Here is a 27,283-nt window from a genome sequence, read left to right as displayed (position 1 = left end):
CTGGTGCAGATCAGCTGCACAGCTCCCGAACTGGTCCAGCCACCTAACGGGATGGATCACTGGATGTCTGGGTCATTTTCTCTGTGGCTCCTGGCATTGGTCAGCGTCGGAAGACAGGACACTGGGCCCTTTCCACGTTGGCAGTGTGTGCACTTCCTGGGGGCCACCTGTGCTTGGGGCATCAGTAAGGAGGCAAAGGCTAGAACGACTCATGCCTTGCAGTCTCTTTCTAGGGGCACACCCCTGTCCTACTGGGTTACGTTTTGGTTCTGACGGGAATCAGCAAAGGAAGGCTTAGCCACAGCACAAAGCCGAGTTCAGTGCAAACCACTCTTCTTTATTTCCTCTTTGTACAATAAAGTCAGCCACTTACAGTGCCAGTCTAAAAACAGATTTGACATTATACAGAATGTACACCCGTCAGAAGCCGATCAGCTGACAAGCAGAGGAGGAGGCCAGATGCCTGTCACCCTTTCTGCTGCCACGTATTAAAAGAGATTTAAGTTCAGGGTCCAAGACTCAGCCATACAGCCTGATGGATGCTGCTTCAGTCTGATAGTGAAAAAAAGAGTGGCCAAGTTTCCATGTGTCAGCATTGAAGGGGGAAGCACATTTATTAATTATGTTGTTCTTCATTTTTAATAAGATCTTATGCTTGCCCCCCCCGCCAGTGTCTCCCCAGTGTTTTATTTTAAGGGGCTGGGGCAATGCACAAGACGCTAACCGAAAAAAAACCGAACAACCCAAAAACACCCAGTGCAGTGCCACAGTTTAAATTTAGCCCCTAGTAAGTGTGAAAGAAAAGAAACACAATAGCCCCAAACAAATCAAAAAACCAAACAGCAGCAGAAGCATCAGCAATTATGAGCCAAACAGCTCAAACCTCAGTGCTCAAGAGCCGCCACACTCTGCTAAGCGCTGCTAGCCTGAGAGCTGGGCACACGACAACTGCCTTCTCCTTTACAGCAGGCCTAGCCAATGCAGCTTTGCTCCTGTCCTGCATTCCCACACAGTGCCTTTCCTCCCCGCTTTTGACTGCTGACGAACAAATGAGGACGAAAGGTGGGCAGAGCAAGGATGGGCCAGTGCCAGCACAGCAGCAGTGTGGATGGCAGTGGGGAGAGAAGGGCTGGCACCCAAGAGGGCTGGACAGGAGGAAACCTGCTCCTGGGGATTGGCATTTGGGAGGTGGCATGTCAGGCCGCCTGCATAGCAGCTGTCCCTCCTACGAAACCTGTAGGGGGTCACAAACACTCAATCAGCAGCAGGTGTCCACTGGGAAGGGCACAAAGGGCTGTGGAATCTGGTTGAATTTAGGGTTTCAGAGGTGGTGCCCTCACTGTGTGAGTGCTGTGAGTGGGAGCCAGAGCTGAACCCTGTCATCGCCACAGCAGCGTGCAGGTTGCAATCAGAGTGCACGGCCGTGGCCAGGGGCTCTGCATTTCCTGTCCAAGGAATTTCCTGCTTTCCTGGGACCAGAAGGACAGTGTCTCCCAGCTCAGCTGCCCAGGACAGCCACAGAAGTGAAGGACCAGAGCAAATGCACCTGGCTGCTGAGCACAGGGACAAAAAAGGTGCAAAAGGCAGAAAGAAAAGACGCCCCAGGAGCTGTGGCCATGTGGACTGAAGAGCATGGCAGAGGCACTGCTGGAGCCGTGGCAGGAATTCCAGACACAAAGGCTGAGGAGATGAAATGAGAAAATCTGCGCTTTGCCTGAGGGCCATGCACACAGCTGGCAAGAGGCATTCCACCAGGTGGTAGTTCTCATGCCCAAATGACACCTCTATCATCCCTGCAACACCCTGCCCCCTGCCCCAGCTCCAGCCACAGCCACAGCCACAGCCACAGCCCAGCCCAAGGCTCTCCTCCCCCAGCTCCAGCCACCAGATTTACAATGAATTTGATTGAAGCTTCGATCTAGATCATTTCTGGCCTCTACATACCCAGTGTCAGCTCATTCTTGACTCCCCAGTGCTATCATTGGACATGGGCACCAAGCCCCCAACACTCGATTTCCCGCTTGAGAACCCTACTGAAGGCAGAACAGCAATTCGCAGGTGCTCTGGGCATGGTGGCAGACAAAGAACTGGAGCAAGCTGCCTGCGTGCAGCAGGCTGGGCTCAGTTGGTATCCATGCCGTCACACTCTTCCAACACCAGCTGGCTTGCCGCAGATGGAGATGCGCCCACGGGACGCCTGCTGTCCCGCCGCTGATAGAACAGCACATACGCCGCCTTTGTCTGCCAGAACAGGGAACAAAACCAGCCTGAGGAGAACAGCCCATCACAAAGCATGGGCCTGGAAAGCTGACGATGCAGGAGAAAACTACTGTGGACCCCCAATGGGGCTTTCGGTGCTTCTGCCTCGGGTGGAGGCAGCACAGCCTGTAACACAGGCTGTACGTATCGGGGGGTAGCCGTGCTAGTCTGACAAAGCGGATCTCTGCCCACGAAAGCTTATGCTCCAATATACCTGTTAGTCTATAGGGTGCCACAGGCTGTACACAGAGACTGATGGAGCTTTGACAAGAAAAACAAGCTTGGAAATGCTTTCGCATCACCTCTGTCCTGCCAGGCGCTGGACAGCCCTGGTACCCACCCCACAGATCCTGGGATGGATGTGGCCCATCAGGCTCAGGCACAAGCCGGTCAGGCACTACCCTGAGGATCCAGCCCCTCCACCCGAAGGTGGATTGGGAGCAACCCAAACTGGGGAATCAGCAGAGTTGCCCTTGTAAAAACCCTCCAACCTTTCAATGGCTTTTGGTGCAGCAGAGGACGTTCCGCCCACCCCAAAAGGCACAGAGCCACCTGAGCAACACACTCTGCTTCTCCCTCTGTTCCCTCACAGCACCATCAGCTGGACACTGACACAGGCCACAGAAGGCTCTCGCCTGCACTTGCAGGGATGCACTTAACAGGAGGTTCCCAAGTTGTGTTTCAGGCGATTTTCCCAACTTTGAATTATTCGGAGGCCAAGTACTCACCACTATCTGATCTTCCGATGCCACCGACACGCTGCTGTCATCAAAGTAGTACCACTTGCCATTCACCTTGTTCTTTGCGTACGCGGTATCTGTCGTACAAACGAAGAGTGGCAATCTATATTCGGCAGCAAGGCCAGGAGCTCACTCAAGTAACTAACACTCCTCCAGCTATAGCAATGCAAAGCAAGCGCGTGGGGGGAGAGCAAGCGTGAGCTTGGGTTTCATTGCATCAGCCACAATAGATTGGAAGACGGGACGAGATGGACCTGGCCTGTGCTGGACAGTGATCCAGCCCAAATGCTTCAGAGGAGGCGACAAGAAGCCTGCCTGATTGTTCAGTTTGTGGATGGCTTATGCTCTGGAGCACAGGGCAATATCCCTCCACATTTGTGCTTTAAATCACTTCCAATTGAAGGCTACCTCTGGCTTTCTTCATCACACATACAAAAGGCCAATCTTTTAGACTTCCGCTTAACTCCAGCCTGCTCTCAGCCTCATAGGGGCACAGACCATGTGCAGCAGGGAGCACTCCCAAGCCTCCAGGTGGGGCACACAAGATGCGAGCATCTGTCACTGGACGGAAAGCACGGCCTCCCCAGGAAAGCCAGCCATGGCCTTGCACAGAAAGGCACGCCCCAGCCAAGGTTTCCTACAGCGCTTCTCTTTTGGTTTGTTCTAAAACCAGGATAATAATAAGGCTAAAACTAAACCCTGCACCATACTGGCCAGTAACAGTCTGAGAGAGAACAGCAGAAGTTCAGGCTCCAGAAGCGGTGCTACCAGGCAGCGTCACTGCCCAGTGCGTTCCTCCTCCCTGTTGTGACGGTTACCTGCTCTCCTGTTTGCCATCCCGTGTCCCACAAGAGACAAAAGGTGCAGAGGGAACTACACCGCTGAATGTTACATTTGTTGTGGTCTCAGCATTGCAAGTTAGTGCTGCCCAAACAGCTTTCCGACCAGACCCACCCGTCCCAATTTCTTCTCTGTCAGCCAAGGTCCCACCCTCCACAGAGGCAGCAGCCCAGCGCATGGAATGGCAAGCTGCTTCCTGGTGCTGAGGAGATTTAAATGGGGCAGACCACATTCTTATTCTTCACTGTCTGCCTCCTTTCCTGCTGCTTGAGTGCCCAGTACATCAAGCCATGGACCCCCAAAGGACAACGGGGCAGAGCGGGACTATAAGCTCTGCCTTGATTGCTGCCTTTGCTTTCAGGGAAGAACCACAGGGACAGACTAAGCAACACACAACCTCAGCCGCCACACACACTAGTGACCGCCCCCACAGAGACCCATGTCCTTCCCCGACAGTGATTTCCCCATGCGCACACAGCCCTCCTGTCTCCCTACAGACAAAGGACAGACAGGTAGTTACTCACAGTGGCCTACTCCCATGGCTCCATAGTGATTGGACACTGCAATGAGGTCATACACATATGGCTCAGCAGCCGGGTCACAGACAAACTCGGACATGCTCAAATCCCTGAGATAGAAGTAGGGGCACACTGTTATTGTGCACACAGGAAGAGAAAGGCCTAGTAATAATGCACCACTGGGGACAGCCAGTACCAGCTCAAGAACCAACCTGTCTCAGAGTCAGTGCTGGTTTTATGACTTATTTGACCCACAGGACAGTGCTACCACTGGCTCCTCAGCTCAGTTGGTAAGAGGCTCATGCTTTTTGAGGCAGAGATACCAGGTTGAACACCTGCCAGCGACCCATTCCAGGACTGGTGTGTGTTGTATGCACACACAGGGGTAAGACACAGCACTTCGATACCTGACCTCCAAGAGGCTCACCAGGTACTGCAACACGTGCTGTACTTGTGTCCAGGACACAGCCACCATTACACAAAGGCAGCTCCTGCTGCATGTCACCAGATGAACTTTCATACCTCATGTGTACAAAGCACCTTTCTTTCCAGATGCTGCACACTGCTGTGCGAGTGGTAGGACCGAACCCACACACCTGGGGTTTGGGAAGGGAAGGGAAGACCGTTTAATGAAGTTGCAGGGGAGGTTAGGCAACATAGGTGGAACTTGGCCTGCTCACACAGTTGCCAACATCCTCCACCCTGACACCTAATGAAAACTGCCACAGGGTTTTTAAAGGACAGAAGTGTTCAAGCTCTGCTGGGACATCAGCTCAAAAGTGACTGGGAAGGCATTGGACAGTGGGACACCACATTGTCTTCGCAGCATCTCCGCTGCCCAGGAGCTCTGAGAGGGTCATAACTACAGGTAGCATCCCTCTTCCAGAGACACTTACTAGGTCTCCTGAGTTGTGGCTCTGGAGGCAGAATCCTACCCTGAGCGGGATCTCCACTGAGAAGCCCATATAACAGCTACAACAAAGTTGAGTTTTCTTGCTCTGATCAGGTGAGACTTGCTGGCTGAGAACCCTACCTGATTGGGAATTCAACCACACTGTCAAGTTTATCTCTCCAGTATCTGTTATATGAGAACCGTTTTAAATGCACCACTAAAATCTTGGGCAAAGACCACAGATCAAACTTCTTTGTGGCCTGCTGATGCTTCTTGCAGTTCGGGCAGTACCTGGGAAAGGAGCATAAACCGTCAGAAAATACAACAAACAAAAAACTCCACCTTCTAGCCAATCCTCTCCAATCTTTTACAAACATACAAATACCTATTCCTCCCCTGGGTGCACTCGCCTTTGTCTCCCCCTCAACCCTTTTAAATCGGCTTTCAGAACACCACTCTGATTCCTCTCTTCTCCCCCTTGCCCCCCAGCCTGATGCACCATCTCTGCCTCCTTCCTGGAATTGCTGTCTCTCCACCTACCCTCCCAAATGCCATTGCTCAGAATCTGTCTCCTTTGAGCTGAAAGAGGCTCCTGCAGCCCTGTACTTTCAGGGCTTTTCCCCCACACATCTCCCTGTCTTGTCTTCTGCCCTTTTTCACTTCCTCTCCAATTTTCCCTTCGGCTCATCCCTTGTTCCTCCCCCCTTCCCACTGCTCCACTCTCTGCTGAAGTGAAAGGGACCAGATTTCCCAGTTGCTGAAGGGATGACCTCATCGGTTGCACTGGAGCACCTGAACAAAGCTAGCACTGGGTCAAAGGGCAGCAGCTCAGCCTGCTTCCACTGGTAAGACATGAGCAGAGTGAACCATACAGAGCAGGGTGCTAGGACTACAACAGCATGAGGTGCTGAAAATCAAGTCTGAGGTGGCAGAACTACACAGAGCCTAAGGACAGAAATTAGAGCAGAGTTCAGATGGCAAACAGAGTGACGGGGTGTCCCCCCCTTGTTAAGGTAACATTCCCCCTCTCACTGCTGAGCTCAGAGGTGCAGTGTCAGAGTTGTGCTGGAGGCAGGATAGTAGGTAGGACAGTAATATGCACAAAGACCTTTCTGCAAACCGTACTGTTTAGTATGGTAAATATTAACACTGTCCAAGACAGACAGCAGCCAAACAGCTGGGTGGTGACCTTACCAGGGGTCATGTTCACCAAGTGTTTCCATTGTAGTGAAGAGTTCTATACAGTCCTTAAGAGCTACCGTAGTTTTCTTCTTCTGCGACTGCAACTTACTTGCATCCTTTTCAAATACCTACCAAAGAAGATGCACATTAACCCTCTGTATCCTGAAAAGGAAGACGTTCCTCCTGGGGGTCTGGCACCACCTTTCCATACCCCCATATAGGAAATCTGTGCCCTATGCCAACACAGACTGTGGCCATTTCTCTCTTACCAGCAGCTGGGCTGAGGCAGATGGCTCAGAGGGAGCACAATGTGCCAGTTCCATAAGGAGATATTTTAATCTGGCTGCTCTAAGGGTGTAAAGCCCTTACAAACACCACACTTGCCACTCAGGCGCCTCCCCCAAGAAGTCAAGGCAGCTGGGGCGAGGGTCACTCTTGGGTACTGCCTTGCTGCTAAGATTGTCAGAGCCTGAAACCCAAAGCGCACCACATACATTCGGTGTGTGGTCAGCTCCCAAACTGGGTGCAAGAACCACGTAATGTAACCAAAACTAATTTCTTCCACACTGCCTATATACTGGTACTGTTGTCAGATGTGCAGCAGACACTTGCAGGAGCAAGACCAGGGAGCTCCAGCAACCATCATGGGTAGGAAGGTCCTGAAGGGTGTTTGGGCAGCTCGCCCTTTATGGCTGCATGCTCAGGCTGCCCAGCGAGTAACAGCCAAAACTCTCCTACAGCTATACAGTGGCGCCCCAATGCAATCAGCACTGGCAGTCATCTGCGGAATTGGAGTTTCCCCCTGTTGCCTCCCACAAGACTCTCGAATCTAAAATGTGGTTAATCTGTGGGGACAGCCTGTGACTGCGTATGAACACACCTGACCGCTGTGAGGGCAGGTTTGTTCAGTGTCTCCCTCCCTGCATGCACACTGCAATCAAAGTCTCACTTTAAGGCTACAGTTACACTAGCAGGTTGCGTCAGCAAAACGGGTGGAACATCCACACACAAAACGCATTTTGCAACAGTTTGTCAATACAACAAGCGCTTTCACCGGTAGCGATCTGCCCCTCAGCCATGAGGCATAATGCTGCTAAAAAAAGCTGCATGGATACTCCAGGGGGCCTTCTCTTGACAGACAGGGCACCCAGAACAATGGGCAGCCCCATCCGCTGTGCTTCCGGGTGTCTGTTTTGTCAAGAGAGCAGTCAGGCAGTCCAGCTGCTCTGCTGACAGAGCCAAGCGCTCTTGTGACTAGCTTGTGTGTGTGCCTGCACTCTGTTGACAAAAGTTTTGTTGGGAAATCTCTTCAGTGACTTCTGTCAAGAGAGCACTGTGGTGTAACTGGAGCTTAACAGCCTAGCACAGCAGAAACATTTGCCCATGCTTTCTGGAAAGTTTCCTCTCTCTCTTTTTCTCCAGTAAGGTCCATAAATCCAGACCAGATAGAGCAGACCTCTCTCAGTTACAAACTGGGACCCCGATTCATGAAATGTTGATGTTCCTGTTAAGCGCTGCAGAATGTAGCATCTTTCCAGTTGTTCTGAAGTGAATTCTGAACTAGGCTGCTGACCACACAACTATCCTTTGCTCTGCAAGTTCTCGAACTGGCAGAGTTTCTAGGGCTGGGGCAAACCCGTTCTGTCTGCCGAGGCCCACTGGAATGGGTCATAGACCTTATTACCAGAGGTTTTCAGGCAAACAGATTCTCCTCTTCCATATGGAAAAATGACTCCCTTGGAGGGGGCTGATTTGCATTCAGGATCAGCATCTCTGCATTTGCTTAGCCCCAGCTAGAGATCACATTGTTAACCTCTGACGAAACCAACTACTCGCCTGTGACTCTTGTTCATCAGACATCAGCTTCCAGGTGTCTGGCTCCAAGTCAACAGCAAGGGTGGCATGGGCTGCAGGACAGAAACGCGAGTCAGGGCTGCTGTCAGTGCCCTACCGAAGGGGGTGCTCAGCCTTACAAGGGGTACCACCTACAGTTCAGTTTTAGAAGTTTCCCGTCTGTCACAGCTAAGTTTATCTCAGAGGTCCCATAGGAATTCACAAGGCTGAAGGTGAAGAGAGGCTTCTTGGGGTGCTGCCCTTCCTTCCCCAGCGAATCCAGTGCACAGCCCTCGGTTTCGGAGGTTTTCTCCCTACCTCCCTCATCTCTGTCCTGATGTTCCATCTCCTCCACTGATAAAACATTAAAAGTGACAGGCACAGTATTAGCACACTGCATCTGACGAAGTGGGTCGTTGCCCACAAAAGCTTGTGCTCCAATAAATCTGTCAGTCTGTAAGGTGCCACAGGACTTCTCGTTGTTTTTGTGGACACAGACTAACACGGCTTCCCCAACACTAAGCACAATATCACATGCTCTGTAGCCTTGATAGAGAGACAAGTACCTCACCAAGAACTATGCCACGTGAGCTTGTTACGAGAGGCACAGCCTGCTCACGTGGCACACAGATAACAAAGATGTGGCAGAAGCAGCTTTACAACCAGCCAAGACAGTAGAGTCGTACTTCAAAGAAATTTGCATTTGCTATTCAATTGCACCTGAAAGGTTTTGCCTCTCAAGGGACAGAGGTAATACAAACCGCATGTTACCCATCTCCAATTCCTAGACTCTAGTCTTACCTCCTGTATTACACAAGCCCAGGGACTCCCCTGAATTAATTCCTGTTTGAACTAGAGCAGAAAAGCATCTAATCTGAAAGCTGCCAGGGAGGGAAAATCCCAAAGGTGAGTTTGTCACTGCAACCTCCACAGCCCCATATCCTTTCAAATCCATGCAGAATTCTGGGGCTAATTCTCCTGCCTGACATACAGTTCAGACCACATGAATCCCTGGGGGTCTCTTCTTTGGGGAGATGATGTGTGGAAGACAGAACAATGGAAACTTGTGGGAGAAGGGGGAAAGCCGCCATCGAGAGCGACATCCTTAGTGCAGCGAAGGGGACAGAGGAGCTCATTTGCAAAGGGTCCTGAAGGGAAGGACAAAGCAGGTATTTCCTTCTTGTGAAGAACACCTAGTGGACACTGGGCAACAAGTCCTGCCTTTCAATATGGCTGACAATATGCTCAAGCAACGTCCCAACCAAGCGTCAGAGGGGTCTGTCCTTTCAGCAGAAGGAAACTGGCAGCCCTAAAGGAGGCAGCTCCCTTCTCTAAAGTGAGGCAGCATCTCTCTGCTTCTAAATTCTATATCCCACCGTTATTCTCATGGCAGCAAGCAGGGTCTGCTCGCCGGTGGCAGAATCTCCACGGAAGTGGGAGTGTGCAACATGGCTGAAGGCCTTTGCCCAGGTGTGCACACCTACTACAGCTTTACACTGTTGGCTCTGGACACCCTCTCACTTGCTTACGCCACAGAGCATTTCCGTGCCTTCACAGGACTCCACCACCCCATAGAACATCAGAGATGGGTACTAGTGTGCCCCCAGGGGTATACAGAGGCTACATGCTCTCACTACCCCGGTTCCTCAACATACCCCGACTCAGACAGCCCTGTGTCATCTGGAGTCCTGATTTTGTGGACCGTTATCACACATGCAGATCAGACGCACTCTTCTTCAATGTGACTTAAGCACAGCATAGAACCAAACATTCCCCTAAGTCCACCACCCACAACAATGCAATAGAGCAGACAACGAAACGCCGACCGAGGTGGGTTGAGTGACCTTCTAGCAAAGCTTCTCCAATCCAATGTATCAGATTTTACCTTCACAGCCACCACTGGACCCATTGCAGATCCCACCATCCAGGCACATGCTGGAACATTCTTTCATCCGAGGGAATTTAATACAGTGGCTAAACACAGGAAACACATTTTTGTTAGACATCCAAGTGGTTCCGAGTGCCAGCGTCCCTTACATTAATAGTTCTGAACCAGGGGTGTGTGTACCCCCAGGGGTATTCAGAAGTTTTTCAAGGGACACATCAAATCATCCAGAGATTTGCCTCGTTTTACAACAGGCTATGTAAAAAGCACTAGCGAAGTCAGTACAAACTAACATTTCACACAAGTAACTTGGTTATACTGTTCTATAAACTAGAGACTGAAAAGTGTAAATACAAGATTGATATTCACCTTGATTATTTTATAATTATGTGGTATCAATTCCTTACTGTGTGTGCAGTGACAGTTTGGCATTTTTATGTCTGGTTACATAACAATAAGTAGTTTTTAAGTGAGCTGTAACTTGGGGTACACAAGAGAATCAGCTTCCTGAAAGGGATACGGTAGTCTGGAAAGGCTGAGAACCATTGTGTCTACATCAGTTAAAGACACTGAACAGCAAGCCAGAGTTGTCCACAGAACCAACTCAAAACAAACCATCATTTGCAGCATTAACGCTAAGTGTTATTAAAAATTTCACCCAAAAGCCTGTACAGTTCTCTCTGCAGCTGGATCAGAGATTAGGAAATATTTCGATAACGAGCTGATTGCCAGTATATCTGAAGATTTTAATGGAGGCCTCTGCCTGTATAGAACTCTCTTTCTGCACCTCTGCCCACACCATACTAGGGTATTTTCCTTCGTGAGTGGGAGTGTGTGGAAGGCCAAATGTTGGAGTGGGTAAGTTTATCACACGCAGCCTCATTTCTTTTGCTTGTTAGGTTTCACCCTTCTCTGTAATGAATTTTTTGGTCTCAGCTGAAGGTGGCAGACACCGGGTCAAAATCAGAGCAGAGTGATAACAGACAAAGAGTACAGAGTTGCCATAGTAAAGTGATCATTCATGCCCCTTCCCTCTGCATGGCTAACCACGGCCTGTCAGCCAGAGAATAACGGTTTACAGACAGCCAAAATAACCACTGCAGAAATCATGCAAATCAGAAGGAAGACTCTCAGAGGTAAAAGCTAGGAAGCTCTGGGCCAGAAACAGGGCAGTGGATGAGTCAATACTAAGAATCTGTACAAAGGCCCCCCATGACCGTGGCTGTACTTACCCAATCTTCTCCAGGACAACACTGTACAAGTGATCCAGAGTGAGCTTGTGCTTGGGCACAGTTATTAGCAGGGGCTGACCACAAAGAACAGTCCCTGACGATGTGCCAGCCTGTCTGACTCTCTTTTCTCTGAAGTATATAGATAGAGTGATACACTCAGCGCCATCCTCACTGGGCTTGTCAACTTCATATCTGTTTGAAAGAAAGGAAGGAAGAAAGGGGTAAGTTCGACCCCTCACATATAGTGAGGGCAGAAGCAACGCTGGTTAACTGGAAAGGGTGCTGCAAAAGGCTCACACTTGGAAAGGACATGAGGGAGTCTCAAACACTGGCCATGTTACATGCCACACCTTAGCAGAGAGCTTCTCTCCCAGACACCTTCTAGGCACTAAAGGTCCTGTGACCTACTAGCCCTTCCTCTGCACGTGGAGCCCTGCTTGTCACAGTCTTCCTTGACTTTGCTGTGGTGACCACAGACCATGCTTATGTTAAAAAGCACCATCACTGAAACACGTGCTGGGAACTGTCTCTAGCGTGATAAACGCTTTGTCACCTTTAAAAAAAGAACCCCACCTACTCACATAAACATCACCTATTCCTTGTCAAATTCTTCTGCTTGCTCCCCATACCACACCCGAAATCAACACTTACTTTAGCTTTACCCAAACAGAGCCTCACAACACGAGCCCTTTTCCAGGCTTCGGTCTCAGAGACCCTGGCTCCTTTGCCGCTCTGAACTGCACAAGCAATGGGGGAGGCGGGGAAACAGAGCTAAGCATCAACTCAAAGGAAAGCACTTCAACCACCATCCCAGCAAGGGGTACCAAGTGGTAACTGTACAGCACTCTGCAGGCAACAGCCTTAAAAGCAACTGCCCCAATCTACCAGCTGGTTTAACAAGTAGGGCCACTCAGGAGCACCCTCCACCTGCTCCTACTAGGAACCACAGATGTGTCAGCAACACAAGTATTGTGGCCTTACAGGAAGCTGACAGATCCGGTGGGAGAGGAGGTCAGCATTAGTCACTTCTTGAGGTTCTCTAAATAATGGTCCTTCCTAAAGGATTCCATGGACTAGACAGCAGCAAACGCTGTGCCAAAATTTTAAAAGACACACTAATGACCAGTGAGGGAATTGCAAACCAGAACACCTTCCTGCCGGTAACCAGTAAGTTGGTTGAAACAATCATATAAAATAAAATATGGCACTAGGAAGATCACACTGTAAGCAGGGTATAAACGGCACAGTTTCTGCAAAGGCAAATCAAGTCTCAGTCAAATTTTAAATGAGCAGATAAAGGCAAACAATTCATTGAGATGCTCACTAGGCCTTTCACAGAGTCCCTCAGACACTACTGAAGAAACTAGAGTAAAGAAAACAGAGTAAGAATAAGTGGCCACTTCACGGCCTGGAGAAGTTTAACACTCGATGCAATGAGGACCAATAACGGTATTCAGTATTCCCCGTCAGCGGGATGCTGGAAACGCTAAGCGGCCCAAGTGACACCCAGCGGATTAGCAGAGAACCAACGCCCACCCGTGATGGGCAACAGCTTTCTATTGGTGGTGCACATCCACACATGCTTTAGTGCACAGAATTTATTCCACCCATGGATGGAAAACATGTAAGGGGATCACTCCCTGTGTTCAATACATTTATTAATTACGGACGGGGGAAAAAGGGGCGAGCATCACAGTAGAAAAAGGCTGCATGTAACAAAATTTAGTTCTGTCAAGAGCAAGGCGCATTAGGACCTTTAGAAGGACCCAGCACAGTAACACAAATGGACATGATATCAGTACAAATTCAGTTCTCTCTCTCTCTCTCTCTCTCTCTCTCTCTCTCTCTCACACACACACACACACACACAAATGAACAATTCATGTTGTTCTCACACCCTCAAGGGTTCTAAATTAACTGTACTAACCCAGCAAAGGGACTGGTTATCACTGCAGACAGTGCAACGTGCAGCAGTGGTTTAAAAAACAGTGTTTTATGGAATGGAATAAAGAATAAGAGAAAGAGCCTTGTTGTGTCTCAAAAGAAGACTGCAGAATTAGAGGGGGCAGAAAAAGATAGCGACTGCCTGGGGGCCTGACTAAAGTCTCTTTTGAAGAAATTGCAAAGACTGGGATTGTTACCTTACAGAAGGACATGATAAAAACAAACAAAATAATGCCTGATCTACAGAAGGAAGATTGAGGGCTTTTATTCACTCTCTTTCCTGGTATCTGAGCGAGGTGACAGTCAGCAAAGGAAACTGAAAGGTAGCAACCTCAAAGCTAATCACAGGAAGCACAATGAACAATGAGCCTGTGGAACTCATCACAGGATACTATGGAGAGCAAGAGCTGCATGAGGTAAAAAGGTTAGACATTTGTTACACTAACAAGAATTTCCAAAGTTGCTCTAGTAAATCTAAACACAGTTTAGCTTGGGAAAGGATCTAAAACCACATTTCAGGAAAGGAGCCATTTGCTAATTGATATGGTTAGGAAGTACTTCCCAGCTTCTCTCACATTCCTTAGAAACATCTGGTACAAACTGCTACAGAATAAACACTGGACTATTTAGATCACTTACTGGTCTGATCCAGTCCGACAACTGTTATGTCCTTACATGAATACTAGGCCTCAAGTTTTCACACCCCAAATCAACATTTTAGAAACCAGGACCTTTTTGGAATAAAAGTCACAGCATGTGGTAAGACAGAGAAAGCGAGATGCAGTGTTCATGATACGGCAAACACATTTTATAAAAATGTGCACATCTGTGTAAGTTAAGGTGACCTGCAAATCAGTTCGGCAAAGATGCATCAACTTGAACAAAAGAATATACTGAACATCCCCATTAGCCAGGCTACAAGAATAGGGGTATTCAGGATATTCACCACCTGAAAAGCTCTCTTTTTAGGCCCCAGGACCCAAGAAGAAATTTAATTTAAACAAAAACCCCAAACGAAAAAAAAATCGTCTTTGCAAAATTGTGCAACATATTTTTAAAAAGTTGCTTACCTGACCCCTTGTAGGCCGGCTCCATGCTCCAGCAGGGTCCCTGGGTGATGTGACATCACCAGCATGGTGCATGCTGGGGCGTTACATCGGAGCGGAGCCAGAAGCCCTAGTGGGGCTGGACATCATGTGACCTAAGGGAAAAGAATAAAGTGTTCTTGGGACGTACTGAATGCCGCCTTCTGGTTAGCCTGGAGGAGGAGGCCATTCAGCACAAGCACCTGATGGCATGTTGTCAGACTGATTTGCAGACCACCTTTCCATACAGTCACCGTGGCATCACTTGCCACAGAGGTCTCACTATTCCTTCAGCAGGAAGGACATTCCTCCAGAGAACAATTTACAATGCTATGGGGAGGGGGAAATCGCAGAGTAACACTTACCCCAAGGCCCCTGTGGGCATTTCCAAGTGCATTATTAGATGTGGTGTTATATTTAAAACCATGCCCCCCACTTCAAGAAACACCTCCCATGCTGCAGGTTGTGTGGTCTGCTGGTCAGCCACTACACCATTGGTTTGCATGGAACTGACTGAATTATATAGCCAAGCTTTCTGTCAGGAGGAGAGTGCATGAATAGGGAAATCTGTGAAAAGCGCGAAAAATCTACAGAGCTATAGACCGTACTGCCTGGAATGTCAGAACAGGAGAGAATGAGAAGCTACAGGCTTGTATTGTATGTTGGGGAGGAAGTCAGAAGAGAAAGCTGTAACTAAAGTTGTTAAAGTAAACATGTTAACCTCTGGACTGAATTACCCTGTTGTGAGTGATCCTGTAAGTCACCCCTCTAGCTTAGTGCACACACTATTCAGGAGACATGAGCTGTTTCAGGAAAAGAAAACTTAATCACTGCAGAAACTATAAAACTATTGGGAATAATTATGGCAACAGAGGAAATTGATGATGTGACTGATCCCAATGGGACTTGCTACTCAGATTGTAAAAGCAGTAAAATTGCAACAAACCCCGCCCCCTACACCAGAAGGCTGGGAGAATTGGAATGTCTGGGCAGTGTACTCCCTAGACACAGGGAAGGTTCAAACCTCTGTCACTGCGAAAAAAATGGTGTCTCCTTACAAACAATATCCAATACCTCAAGAGGCTTTTAAAAAAATCATTGAGACGAGTCAGAGAGGAATTGGAAAAATGAAAGTTAATTTGAAGGTGCTCAGTGCCTAAGGCGGCACCAGTTTGGCCAGTGAATAAACCAGAAAGGACCTGGAGATTAACTACTGATTATCATGGACTAAACAAAACTGCTAAACAGGAAGCACAGGTATTTGCTGCCTACACCAAACTGCTGGGATGTGGTATCCCCTGAAATGAAGTGGTTGTCGGTGCTTGATGCAGCAAATGTTTCTGAAGTCTGCCTTTAAACCTGTACTCTTAGTATTGAGCAGCCTGCGTGTTCCAGGGCATGCAACTTTGTTAAAATGTTTTGCCTATGGGTCCTGTGATGCACCCACAATCTTACACACTGTTGTGAGAAACATGCTGGAAAATAAAGGATTGTTGCAAACAGGGAAAATGGCACAGTACATGGATAATATCTTGGTGGCCATTGAAACAAAGCAGAACAGAACTTTTGTACTGTTGCCAAAACTATGGTTTCAAATGTAACCCCTGAGAGTTCCAGATTTAACAGTGAGCAGTGCAGTATTTTGGTATCAAAGTAAGTTAAAAGGAAAGGTCTGTTGACCAAAAAAGAGTTAAGTTTATTGTTAATCTTCCTATGCCAGTAGACACTAAATCACTGCAATCTCTTTTGGGGCCAACAAATTTTTACCAAGAATTTATGGTGCGATACCCAGAGAAGGCAGGTCTGCTGTATAAAGGCATTAAAAAGACCACAAATCAACTAGTGCAAGAGAAAGTTTGAAAAAGGGGTTAATTCTCCCCTTCATATTGTATCCTAGTGCAAAAAACTTCTGTATCATTAGCACGCTGACTCAGAATACTGGTACTGGGAAAAAAACCTGTTGCATTCTACAGCAGACCCTTAATAGTTCCATAAAGTAAATTGGGAATCTGTAAACAAGTTGTACCTGCTGCCAACTGGACGCTACAAAGAGCCCAGAAACACATCATGCACTGTGCTTTTAAAAAAGCAGGTGACTACACATTCTTACAGGAGAGAGAAGTGGTATTTTTATTTTTCACACATATGCTACCAGCCAGGATATAGATGCTGTTGAATACAGTGTGCATTATCCAATGAACAAAGAGACTCTGATACCACCCAGGTTAATCAGACCTATTCAGTGGTCCAGAAGTTATGGACTGAGACCCCACCACCTACCACTATGATACAGGTGACAAGACAAACCCATCTAGCTGGGACTCCTTTAAGGTTGGTGCATAAAGCAGAAGGAAGGCAGCAAGGAGAACATGTCCACAGAGCCACGCCACCTGATCATAAGAGAGCCTGAGAGTGGACAGTTGCAAGTATAAGTCAAGTTTATGAAAGATTCCTGTACAAAAAAATTAATGAGAACAGAGGAAAAATGGTAAAAACTGACTTTACTGGAAGGTAAACAGGAAGCATAGGCTTGTTACTGGATGGTTCACAATGTTCTTAATTGTGATTGGTCTTTTTTTGTTGTTTTGTTTTGTTGTTTTTGTTTGGTTTTTAAGAGACAGGTTCTAGTAATACCACCAACTTTCAACACCTCCTGAGCAGCTACAGAATTGGCAACAAATACTGGATCACACAGCCATCATAAAGCATGTGCAAGAATAGTAACAGAGAGTAAGCCGTGCTAGTCTATACACTATCAAAACAAAAAGCAGTCAAGTAGCACTTTAAAGACTAGCAAAATAGTTTATTAGGTGAGCTTTCGTGGGACAGACCCACTTCTTCAGACCATAGCCAGACCAGAACAGACTCAATATTTAAGACACAGAGAACCAAAAACAGTAAGCAAGGAGGACAAATCAGAAAAAGATAATCAAGGTGAGCAAATCAGAGAGTGGAGGGGTGGGGGGGAAGATCAAGAATTAGATTGAGCCAAGTATGCAGACGAGCCCCTCAGAAAGTTCCCATCACGATTTAAACCATGTGTTAATGTGCCGAATTTGAATATAAATGTCAGCTCGTCCACTTCTCTTTCTAAAACGGAGCGATAATTTCTCTTCAGTAACACACGTACCTTGAGGTCATTGACAGAATGCCCCATTCCATTAAAGTGTTGACTAACTAGTTTGTGGATCTGGAGTGTTTTGATGTCTGTTTTGTGCCCGTAGATTGTTAAAGTCTCTGTGGAATTCTTCCAGAGCCTCTGTTCCACAGAGGCTTTAACAATCTACACCCCACCATCAACTTGTGCCTTGATTACAACATGCAAGAGATACATTTCCTGGACACTACAGTACTAATCAAGGATGGCCTGATCAGTACCACACTGTACCGAAAACCTACGGATCGCTATACTTATCTACACCCTTCTACTTTCCATCCTGCACACGTGACTAGATCCATTGTTTACAGTCAAGCTCTTAGGTACAATCCCATTTGCTCTGATCCTACTGACAGAGATCAGAAACTACAAGAACTCTACCAAATATTCATAATCCTGAATTACCCACCAGGAGAAGCAAAAAAACAAATCGACAGGGCCAGACGCATATCCAGAGACCAGCTACTCCAAGGTCGGCCCAAAAAAGCCAAGAACAGAACACCACTGGTCATCACCTACAGCCCCCAACTCAGACCACTGCAACGAATTATTAAAGACCTACAACCTATTCTTAATCAGGATGCTACCCTCCAGAAGGCCCTGGGTGACATGCCTGTTCTCTCCTACAGACAACCTCCCAACCTCATGAGGATCCTTACTAACAGCCACAGTCTATACTCCAGGAACACCAGTCCTGGAACCTTTCCCTGCAACAAAGCCCGCTGCCAGCTTCGTCCACATATCTTCTCCGGAAATACCATCACTGGACCTAACCAGGTTACTCACAGAATCACAGGCACTTTCTCATGCTCCTCTACTAACATCATATATGCCAACAATGCCCAGATGCTTTGTATATTGGACAGACTTCTAACTCCCTTAGACAAAGGGTCAACAGGCACAAAAACAGACATCAAAACACTCCAGATCCACAAACCAGTTAGTCAACATTTTAATGGAATGGGGCATTCTGTCAATCACCTCAAGGTACCTGTGTTACTGAAGAGAAATTATCGCTCCATTTTAGAAAGAGAAGTGGACGAGCTGACATTTATATTCAAGTTCGGCACATTAACACATGGTTTAAATCGTGATGGGAACTTTCTGAGTCACTATGGGGGCTCGTCTGCATACTTAGCTCAATCTAATTCTTGATCTTCCCCCCACCCCTCCACTCTCTGATTTGCTCACCTTGATCATCTTTTTCTGATTTGTCCTCCTTGCTTACTGTTTTTTGGTTCTCTCTGTCTTAAATATTGAGTCTGTTCTGGTCTGGCTATGGTCTGAAGAACTAGGTCTGTCCCACGAAAGCTCACCTAATAAACTATTTTGCTAGTCTTTAAAGTGCTACTTGACTGCTTTTTGTTTTCATGTGCAAGAAGAAGGAATAAGTTGTACTGATCTGATGTTTTTACAGTTTGCTAAATTTGACAAGATACCTAAGTTACAGCATAAGGATGCTAAATGTGTACCTCCTGATGGCCATCCCTCGAAGGATGCAGGAGCCGTTCAGGGTGTATTAAATAGACAGCTGGGGGACTATGGTAAATAACATGTACATACAACAGTGCCCCTCTACATTTGGTCACTGACACCGGCCAAGAGGTTAATCAGGCTTGCTGCATGAAACAATCGATGGTGGCTGTGCGAATGCTATGTTACAACTGACACTAATGATACCAAAAGAGACTGGGTTTGCATGGTAGACCAAGAGCTGGTTAAAGAGGTGGTACGTATACAAAACATGGTCTGTGCTCTGGGACACAGAAATTTTTCCATACCTGCACACCTATGTCCGGCCAATGATATTGGGTTGGGTGTGCCTATTACCAGCACAATGCAAATTGGTTCTCATGCCTTTTGGCCAACACGCAGCGTTAACACCACTGCTGAAATGCTCACTCCTCCTGGACACCTGCAAAATCTTTTAGTTAATTCGTTTCCTCCTGTGGAGCACTGACAGTTGGACACACAGAACTTGACAGCCAGAACAAACGAGGCTCTAATACCCATAGCCCAACTGATAAGATACAGCAGCAGAGAGAGGAAATAGAAAGCGTGCAAAGAGGTGTGACCCTGGTGGGACATCCCAGAGGATGTGGTGAGGACCCAAAGTATTGTCTTAATGGGAGTCCAAGCCATCACCATAATGGCCTTGTTGGGAATGTGCTCTTCAGTGTACAGGCAAGCTGAAAGGGCTAGATTGCAGTGCAGGATTAGGAGAGTAATGGAACTGGCTGTTAACACTGCCATCATAAAAAATCATCATGCTAGGGATTAGGATTAAACAACCGAGGCCCAACACAGATGGTTCACTTGCGTTTGTTTATATTCACATTTATATGTTGTATGGACGTATCTCACATCCCTAATCACATCTCATATCCCCACTCACATAGCGATCTCCCTTTTACTCACTCATTCACGTTACAGAGACATACCTCATATCCTTATTCACACAGCAATATCCCAGGCACATTACCTACTCGCCTGTACAATTTAGGTGTGTTTCACGTAAACAGTTATAAACATTTATATTCATGACTAAAGCCCTTGTTCTCAAATAGACACACAATGGCCAAGGCCGTCTCATGCCATCCAACACATTGAACCCCACATGGCAGTTATGGTCCCAGGCCCGACATAAAGGACTACTCAAACCTGGCAAATCTGTCCATCAGTCATATGAGGGAACGAGCAGACTTTGGGACAGATGGGCCATGAGCGTGTAGACTGGGAAATTAAGGTGGTGGTAAAACAGTGTTTAGCCTACGGGGTCATCTTCCGTCTATGCATTATGCTTTTCCGGGACGATGGGTAAACATCCTCCCCATAAAAATACCAAGTGGGGAACGTAGTAATGAGAAGGCCTGACAATCAGGCTTGGTTAAGGCCTAAAGCCTAGCACCGGAACAATATAGGGTTAACTTTGCTAATATAAAGCAAAACTAAGGCTGTGAACTAAAGGAAAGTCCGGCTCACATGAATTTGGCAAAGACGGGGCTGATATTGCAAAATACACGTGCCTGGTAAAGGACTATCTCGCTTGGTACCAGTACACTCTCAAAACACCACACCAGTAGCAGCATCCTACAATGGCTAGGAGACCTTCTGCCAACATGCACGTAGTGAAACAACCAAAGCAAATAAATCTCAAAATATACTTCATTCAACAAACATAGTTGCACTTCAATTTCCTCGGAACATAACTAGTCACTACTATGGAGTATTTCTCTCACACAATGAAACTTGTCACTGCATTTTTGCTGGAGAATAAGTTCAGACCATTTTCGTGGTGTGCAAAGGTGATTTATGAAAAGTGTGCAGATTAGCAAAACGTCAATTAGCCAAACCTTTTTTTCATTTTAGATCAGCTGAAAAGTTTGTCAGTTTACTTATCTTTTTAACTGGACATCAGAAAATCTTTTTAATATCAGGAAATACTTTCCCTTTAACCCCAAAACAGCCATAATTGCACAGTGCATTTCAGACACTAAATCTCAGAAATTCTGTGTTGGAATCCATTAAAGTCATTAGTGCTTCTGGACTCCCTAGTGTCAAAATCTACCGAGGAAGAGGTCAGACACCAAAAACCTGTATTTCTTCACTTCCTCCCTCCCCATCTTATCAGATTTCATACATACAGTGGTTGACTTGCTCCACTCCCAGCTCTGGACAATCAAGACACAGACCTCAATAGTGGTGCGAAAAAGGATTAAAATTTGAATTCACCAATTTTGTGTTATTGCAAACCCGCCTTTGTCCTTATTGAATTTTAGTTTGTACAAGATTCCAGTTGTCATAAAATAGTGTGGTCCTTGCCAGATGGGTGAAAAGTGCTGATCGTTGCCCAATGTTCATGTAGGGAAATGGACAGAAAGACCCAATGTCTGAATGGTGACTAGGTAAATGGAGGATTGCTGGGATCCTAGCAGATAATAGAAAATGACTGGTGTTATTGCGAGCAAAAGGAGAAATGCTTCCATTTTCCTAAACAACGCCTGGTAGCACCCTTCCTATTATGGCTGAGGATGGGTTCAACTACTGAACACAAGTGCTCTACTACTGACGTCCCTCCACATACCAAGCCTTAAGTTGTAGTGGTGCTGGACTGGGATGCTGCACAACAGCACAGAAATGGTTGGAGGTTGATGGGTAGATTGGCTGAAATCTTCAGGGAGGTCCAAGAACCACAAGTGCCTTCGATCAAGTTAGGCTCGAGGAGGATTACCTGACCTCTGGCAGGAGACATCTTATGCAGAGCTTGTAGTTCTCTGGTGAGGCAAAGAGACTGAAGGATGGTGTTCTTCCTTAGTTGAAGATCTTGCTGAGAATAGACTCATGACTCTCCCATTTGTGAGCTGCTGAAAGATGTCTGCTGAGACCGTTAGGGAGCTGTGCATGCCTGGTTGGTACTCTACCAGCAGGGTTATGTGATATCCACTGCACCAGTTCCAGAGGTCAACAGTATCTACACACGGGAAGATGGGTCTTGCTCCCTCGCTTATTTATGTAAAAACAGTTATTCTGTCCCGCATTACTTGGATATAAGGATCAGATGAATGGGAAAAATGTTTTGCACTTCCAATTGACTTCCCTTAATGCTACTCATTGCTATACATCCTGGCCTCCTTAGGCGTTCAGCTGTCTTGTGTGGTGCAATTATTAGATTGGGGAGCTCATATAAACAAAGTTGCACCTGTGATTAAGGTCCCCTTGGGTATCTGTGCAAGGAAGGGAATTCCCACTCAAACTGACTCCAACTTTTAGCCACCAGGTGAGCAAGGTTAAAACCTCGGCTGGAATTGTAACTTTGGCACTAATGAGGACTTCTGGCAGACTGAAGCCAGGTTTGTAGGCAGTAGATATGGAGCTTGGCAAATGGTTAAGAGGTGCCATGAGTGCAAGAGGCCATGTAATCATGGAGCAAAAGGCAAGACTTGACGTTGACTGAGGATGACCTGTTCTATTAGATCAAGTATAATATCAAATTTCTGTGGGAAGTTGGGGTTCCACTATGACTTTTGTTTTAATTATACTATAAGCCAATTCAGTGCTGTGTTTGAAGAGGAGAGAGTGTCTTTACCCCAGTTAATACACTCTTTGAAAGAGCAGCAAAATTTACAGTTTCTGTAAGCATACAATGATAGGGCCCTTAGCAATGGCTGGAGTTCATGGATTATTACCTGCTACGCAAGACTAGGCAGGGAATGCCTTGGGGAGTTTACTGGTTACGAAGACAGACTGGTATAGCAGAAAGCGGGTGTACAATCGAATCATCAGCAAAGTTCACTCTTGCTGAGGCAAAAAGTAACCACGGTTCTAGGTATCCATAACAGTATGCTATGCCAAACTAGCCCTAATGGAATGACTTTGAACTAGGAATGGTCCTGCACAAAGAGGAATCTGAGGAACCTTCTGTAGGATGGGTGAAAGTCTATATGAAAGCATCCTTAATGTCAAGGGCCAAAAACCAAATGCCCCCTTCCAGAGAGGTGATTATAGATGTCTGTGACCACAAGGAACTTTAATTTTTGGACAAATACATTGTTGGTGAAAGTCAAGAATCTGTCCCCCTCCATTGGATTTCTTGAGGACCAAGATAGATGGGGAAATAGAATCCCTTCCCTAGGAAAGGCCCTTTTCCCCTTGAAGAATCTCTCTGTGAGAGTGGTCCCTGAAAAATATCCAAGAAGAGGGTTTGCGATGGGCAGATGAGAAACACCTTAACATAGCCTCAGTAGATGTCTCACCCTACAGGTCTATAGTCACTTCTGCCTAGATGAAAATAAAATGGATGAGAGACAGACACCAAAGGCATGAGGGACAGTAACTTATGTTATCAAACGTCATGCAGCGTTTGAATAGAACAAGAACTCGCTCGGTGGTGGGTGAAGTTGTGGACGTAGCAGCCGCCATGTCTCTGAGCCCTTTGACATCTTGGCATTAATGACAGAACACCTGAGGAGGTGGTGTTCTGGGTCTTCAGGGTTGCTAGTCATGTTTCCTCTTTGGGGGGCAGGACATAAATGCCCAGGAAATAGAGGGTTGTTCTAAATTGTTTGTGTGTGTCAAAACACAACCAACCAACCAACCAACCAGTCTTCTCATTAAACAAAAAAGAGTCGTGAAAGGAAAAGGTCCTCCAAAGGTCTTCTGGACCATCTTGGGGAATCACGGAGATTGCAACCGAGACTCATGCCTCTTGACTACAGCTCTAGCGATGGTTCCACAGAAAGGATCAGTTGTGTCTAATACCACTTGAAGCAATGTCTTGGTCAGCAGTCTGCCTCAATCAGTTAGGGTCTGGACCTGGACCTTGTCTCCCTGGGGAAGTCTGTTGTAAAGTCTGCAAGCTTGGCATAATTCAGGAAATCGTATTTTGGTAACACCACCCGGGACTTAGTAACTCTGAACTGCAGATCAATCAGTGAGAATGCTCTCCTACCCAAAAGGTCAAGGTGTTTAGCCCCCCTCTGTTGGGGGAACCTCGAGACACTACATGCTGAACTTTTCTACAGGCACTTGCACTACTAAGCAGCACGAAACCAGATGAGTGAATAAAAACTCTGACCCTTTAGCTGGTGGGAAATACTTCTCAGCTTTCCATGGGGAGCAAGATGCAGGAGGCATCGCGCTGATCTAGTGGGCCCAAAAAAGCTTGGTCAACTGGAAAGGCCACACCCATGGGCTAGAGGATGTCCAACAGGTCCTGTTTGTAACCGGAACCTCTCAGAGGTATCTGCAGCTCAGCTGCCACTCTCTGCAACTACTCCTAGTACTGCTCATGGTCAAGTAGAAAGGGAGCAGACAAAGCAACTGCCTCATCCGACAAGGATAACTACATACGTGGACCGGTGCAATCAGCTTGACCTCCTCTGCCATGCATTCAGACAAACCCAGTTGGTATCAGCTAGGAGAGAAGGGTCAGTGTGACTCCTACAGATCCAGGATGCCTACTGTATGGATCCCAAAGACCTCAGGGCGATTAGTACAGATCCACCAAAGAAGGAGTGTGCCAAGGCATCAGATACCAGCAGTCCCATATTTGGGAGGAGGTAGATGGGTCCAATGGTCTCTAGTCAGGCTCTTTGCCCTTGCAGGTGGCAAGCCTCCTCTGAAGTGTCAGATTCATTTTAGGAAGGGATAGGCTCCCTTCAGTACCACTAGGAGTTTGGCCAAGGATGTAGTTGTTGAGGATACTCTTCCCCACAGGGTAGTCTTCCTAGATGCAAGGTCGTCTTTAAGAGCCTGGCCTGGTAAGAGAGGAGACTGTGAGTAGGAAAAAGCAAATACATCCTTCCTCCAGTAAGGAAAAGGCTTCGGTCTTCTAGTTTGGGGAGCGCCTTTTGTAGGTACTGGAAGGTCCTGGCCATCCAAGGAACTAATGTTCAAGAGATCCCACAATGGAGCTGTTGCAGGGGTCCCATCACTGATGTCCTAGATGGAGCTGCTCATTAGGTTTGTCAGATGGACTGGAAGCCAGAACCCTCACCACCTCCTTCAGTCCTTTCTTTCCTAGAAAGAAGGTAATTCTGACCTAACTATTTAGGGTCCCCAGACAAGGACGCATCTGACTTTGAGAAGGAGAGGGACCCTCTCAGGGGCAGATGTGGACAGACGTCTGCCCCATCCCTAGAGTCTTGTCACCTACTCTAGTGACAGGGCTCCTTAGACTTGAGAGATTTTTGCTTCAACTCCAGAGCTCATGCTTGGAGGAGCACTGCTCACCCTGAGCCCCTTTCACAAGCCATTCTCCTTAACTTGAATCCAGACATGGTCTGATGGCCTGCTCCATGAGGGGCTTCCACAGACGGAGCACTCACCCCTCAAGTTCACGGAAGGGAGAAGGGGCAGAGATTGCACTTCGTGGCTGTACTGGGCTCCTTAAGACAAAGACACCAATAGTGAAGGAATGGGGGCAGGCGATACGGTTCTTGAACCTCAGCGCACATGCCATAGCCTCTCTTTACAGGGAGAACTAAATTAAGTACTCTAACCATAAAAACACTAACACACTGCATCATTAAGAGCCATTTAAATTTATTCATAGATGTACAGCAATGGCGATCAAAGAAGACACAGAGGATTCCAATTTATTTATCTAAATCCACACTTCAAATAACAGGGGTCTCCAACCAAAATAGCAAGAACCACCATTTTTTCAAATTCAGTTACAAAAATGAATCCTTCAAGAGCTTCAATGCATGTGCATAAGAGACGGTCCTTAATAAATGACAAACTGTACTTTTCGTAACCCTTATTTTAAGAACAGTGCACACACAATGATTTGTACCAGTTAGAAAGTTTAAGTTACTTTCACCCCTGGATTGGAGAGCAAATGAGGACAAGGAAGGTGCTGTGCCCGGTCTGCATCAACCCTCCAAGCCCCCCTCCACGGTCAAACATTCCCAGGCTCTATCCTCCTTGACCCACAAACCCACCTCCCATCCCAAGGCTTAACTCCTCTCAGCCCGAAAGCCATCCCTCCCCCACCCCCAGGCTCAACCTCCCCCCATCCCCAGGATTAACTCTTCTCAACCTCAAACCCACCCCCCACATCTCCAGGATTAACCAGCCTCAGATGACGAGCTCCACATGCTGCTGCTGCTCTTCCACGGCCACTGCCTTCCCCCGCTTCTCAGTGGGGCTGCGCAGGTCCAGCAGGGACAGACTCATCCACCCCTCCCACAGCTCTCCTTGGCCTTAGCACCACCCACACCTGCAGCATGGGCAGCTCCCTGCCCTACTGCTGCTGAAATAATGGAACTAAATCAAATTGGTTTAATAGCAGGGTCCCTCCTGCCACCCGTTAAACCAATTCAATTTAATTCCATTATTTCAGCAGTGGCAGGGCAGGGAGCCACAAGAGGAGTCAGCAGCAGGGGCACCCGGAGCCACAAACTGACTCCTTAAAGAGCCGCAGGTTGCCGACCCTGTCATAGAACTTCCTGGTACCCTTGTTATGTAAATAAGAAGGCTGTTTAGCTATAACATAGCATGAGCAATATGGTGCTAGAATTGGTTACGAACATTAGAAGCAATCTGAATATGGAATTTGTATATTAAGAGGGGAATTGAGTACCTGGCAATGCTTAACCAACACCTTATCAAACCTCAAAACAGCAAGGAGACCCCTCTCCAAGAATATTCAAGAGGCACTGCCTTCTCAGATCACTGCTGACATTTAAAGACTCTCCAAGAATTAAATTTTTAAAAAATTATTCCGAGAGCCGAAAAAGGTGTTTAGACTAATCTGAAGGAGGTTTTCTATCCCGACAGAACTAAAAGGGTACCTCTGCTATCTAAGTATTAACAGATTGCATATTCATGAGCTGAAGACATTTAACACCTATCCATGAAATCACTGAGCCAGTGAAAGGATGAGAGCAACTAATTTTTGAATCAAGCTGAGCCCTGAGAGAAATGCATTTTCCTCCTTTGGTGAAATTGTGTAAAGGGATACAAATCTCTAGGAACTGAGAAAGAAAACATCTGCTTGCACCCTTCAACTTCAGGCAGCAACTCTCTCTCTGCACTATACCCTCAGAGCCCTCAGCGCAGGTCAGCCTGCCTCTACAAGTAGGCAACAGCAACAAGAGTGTCAACAACTTCCCAATTCAGATGACAATCACCACTAAGAATTCTGCATTGGGGTGAGAAGTGTGCAGAAGTGATGTTAAGAAATTGTACTATTAGCCAGGGGTAAAGTATGG

At 47.0% G+C, this 27,283-nt stretch overlaps 1 protein-coding gene across 4 annotated transcripts in view; it reads right to left on the bottom strand.

Annotated features, from left to right (window-relative positions):
* Positions 1–316: 316 nt before the first annotated feature.
* The window catches only part of USP4 (ubiquitin specific peptidase 4), a 64,312-nt gene continuing 37,345 nt past the window's right edge, over positions 317–27,283 (bottom strand). For 3 of the 4 annotated variants that reach the window (XM_075004936.1, XM_075004937.1, XM_075004938.1), the window contains 9 exons: positions 11,382–11,573; positions 10,150–10,238; positions 8,421–8,618; positions 8,268–8,338; positions 6,444–6,559; positions 5,391–5,540; positions 4,364–4,467; positions 2,988–3,076; positions 317–2,241 (listed from right to left, as the gene is read on the bottom strand). In XM_075004936.1, the coding sequence (XP_074861037.1) occupies positions 2,122–2,241; positions 2,988–3,076; positions 4,364–4,467; positions 5,391–5,540; positions 6,444–6,559; positions 8,268–8,338; positions 8,421–8,618; positions 10,150–10,238; positions 11,382–11,573 (1,129 nt within the window). In that variant the 3' untranslated portion in view covers positions 317–2,121. Of the gene's footprint in view, positions 2,242–2,987; positions 3,077–4,363; positions 4,468–5,390; positions 5,541–6,443; positions 6,560–8,267; positions 8,339–8,420; positions 8,619–10,149; positions 10,239–11,381; positions 11,574–14,395; positions 14,527–27,283 lie in introns of those variants that run through there. The other variant, XR_012646944.1, reaches the window with a different exon arrangement.

The sequence above is a fragment of the Carettochelys insculpta genome, chromosome 11 (genome assembly GCF_033958435.1).
Source record: "Carettochelys insculpta isolate YL-2023 chromosome 11, ASM3395843v1, whole genome shotgun sequence".
Classification (NCBI taxonomy): domain Eukaryota; kingdom Metazoa; phylum Chordata; order Testudines; family Carettochelyidae; genus Carettochelys; species Carettochelys insculpta.
This window is presented reverse-complemented; position numbering and strand designations above follow the sequence as displayed.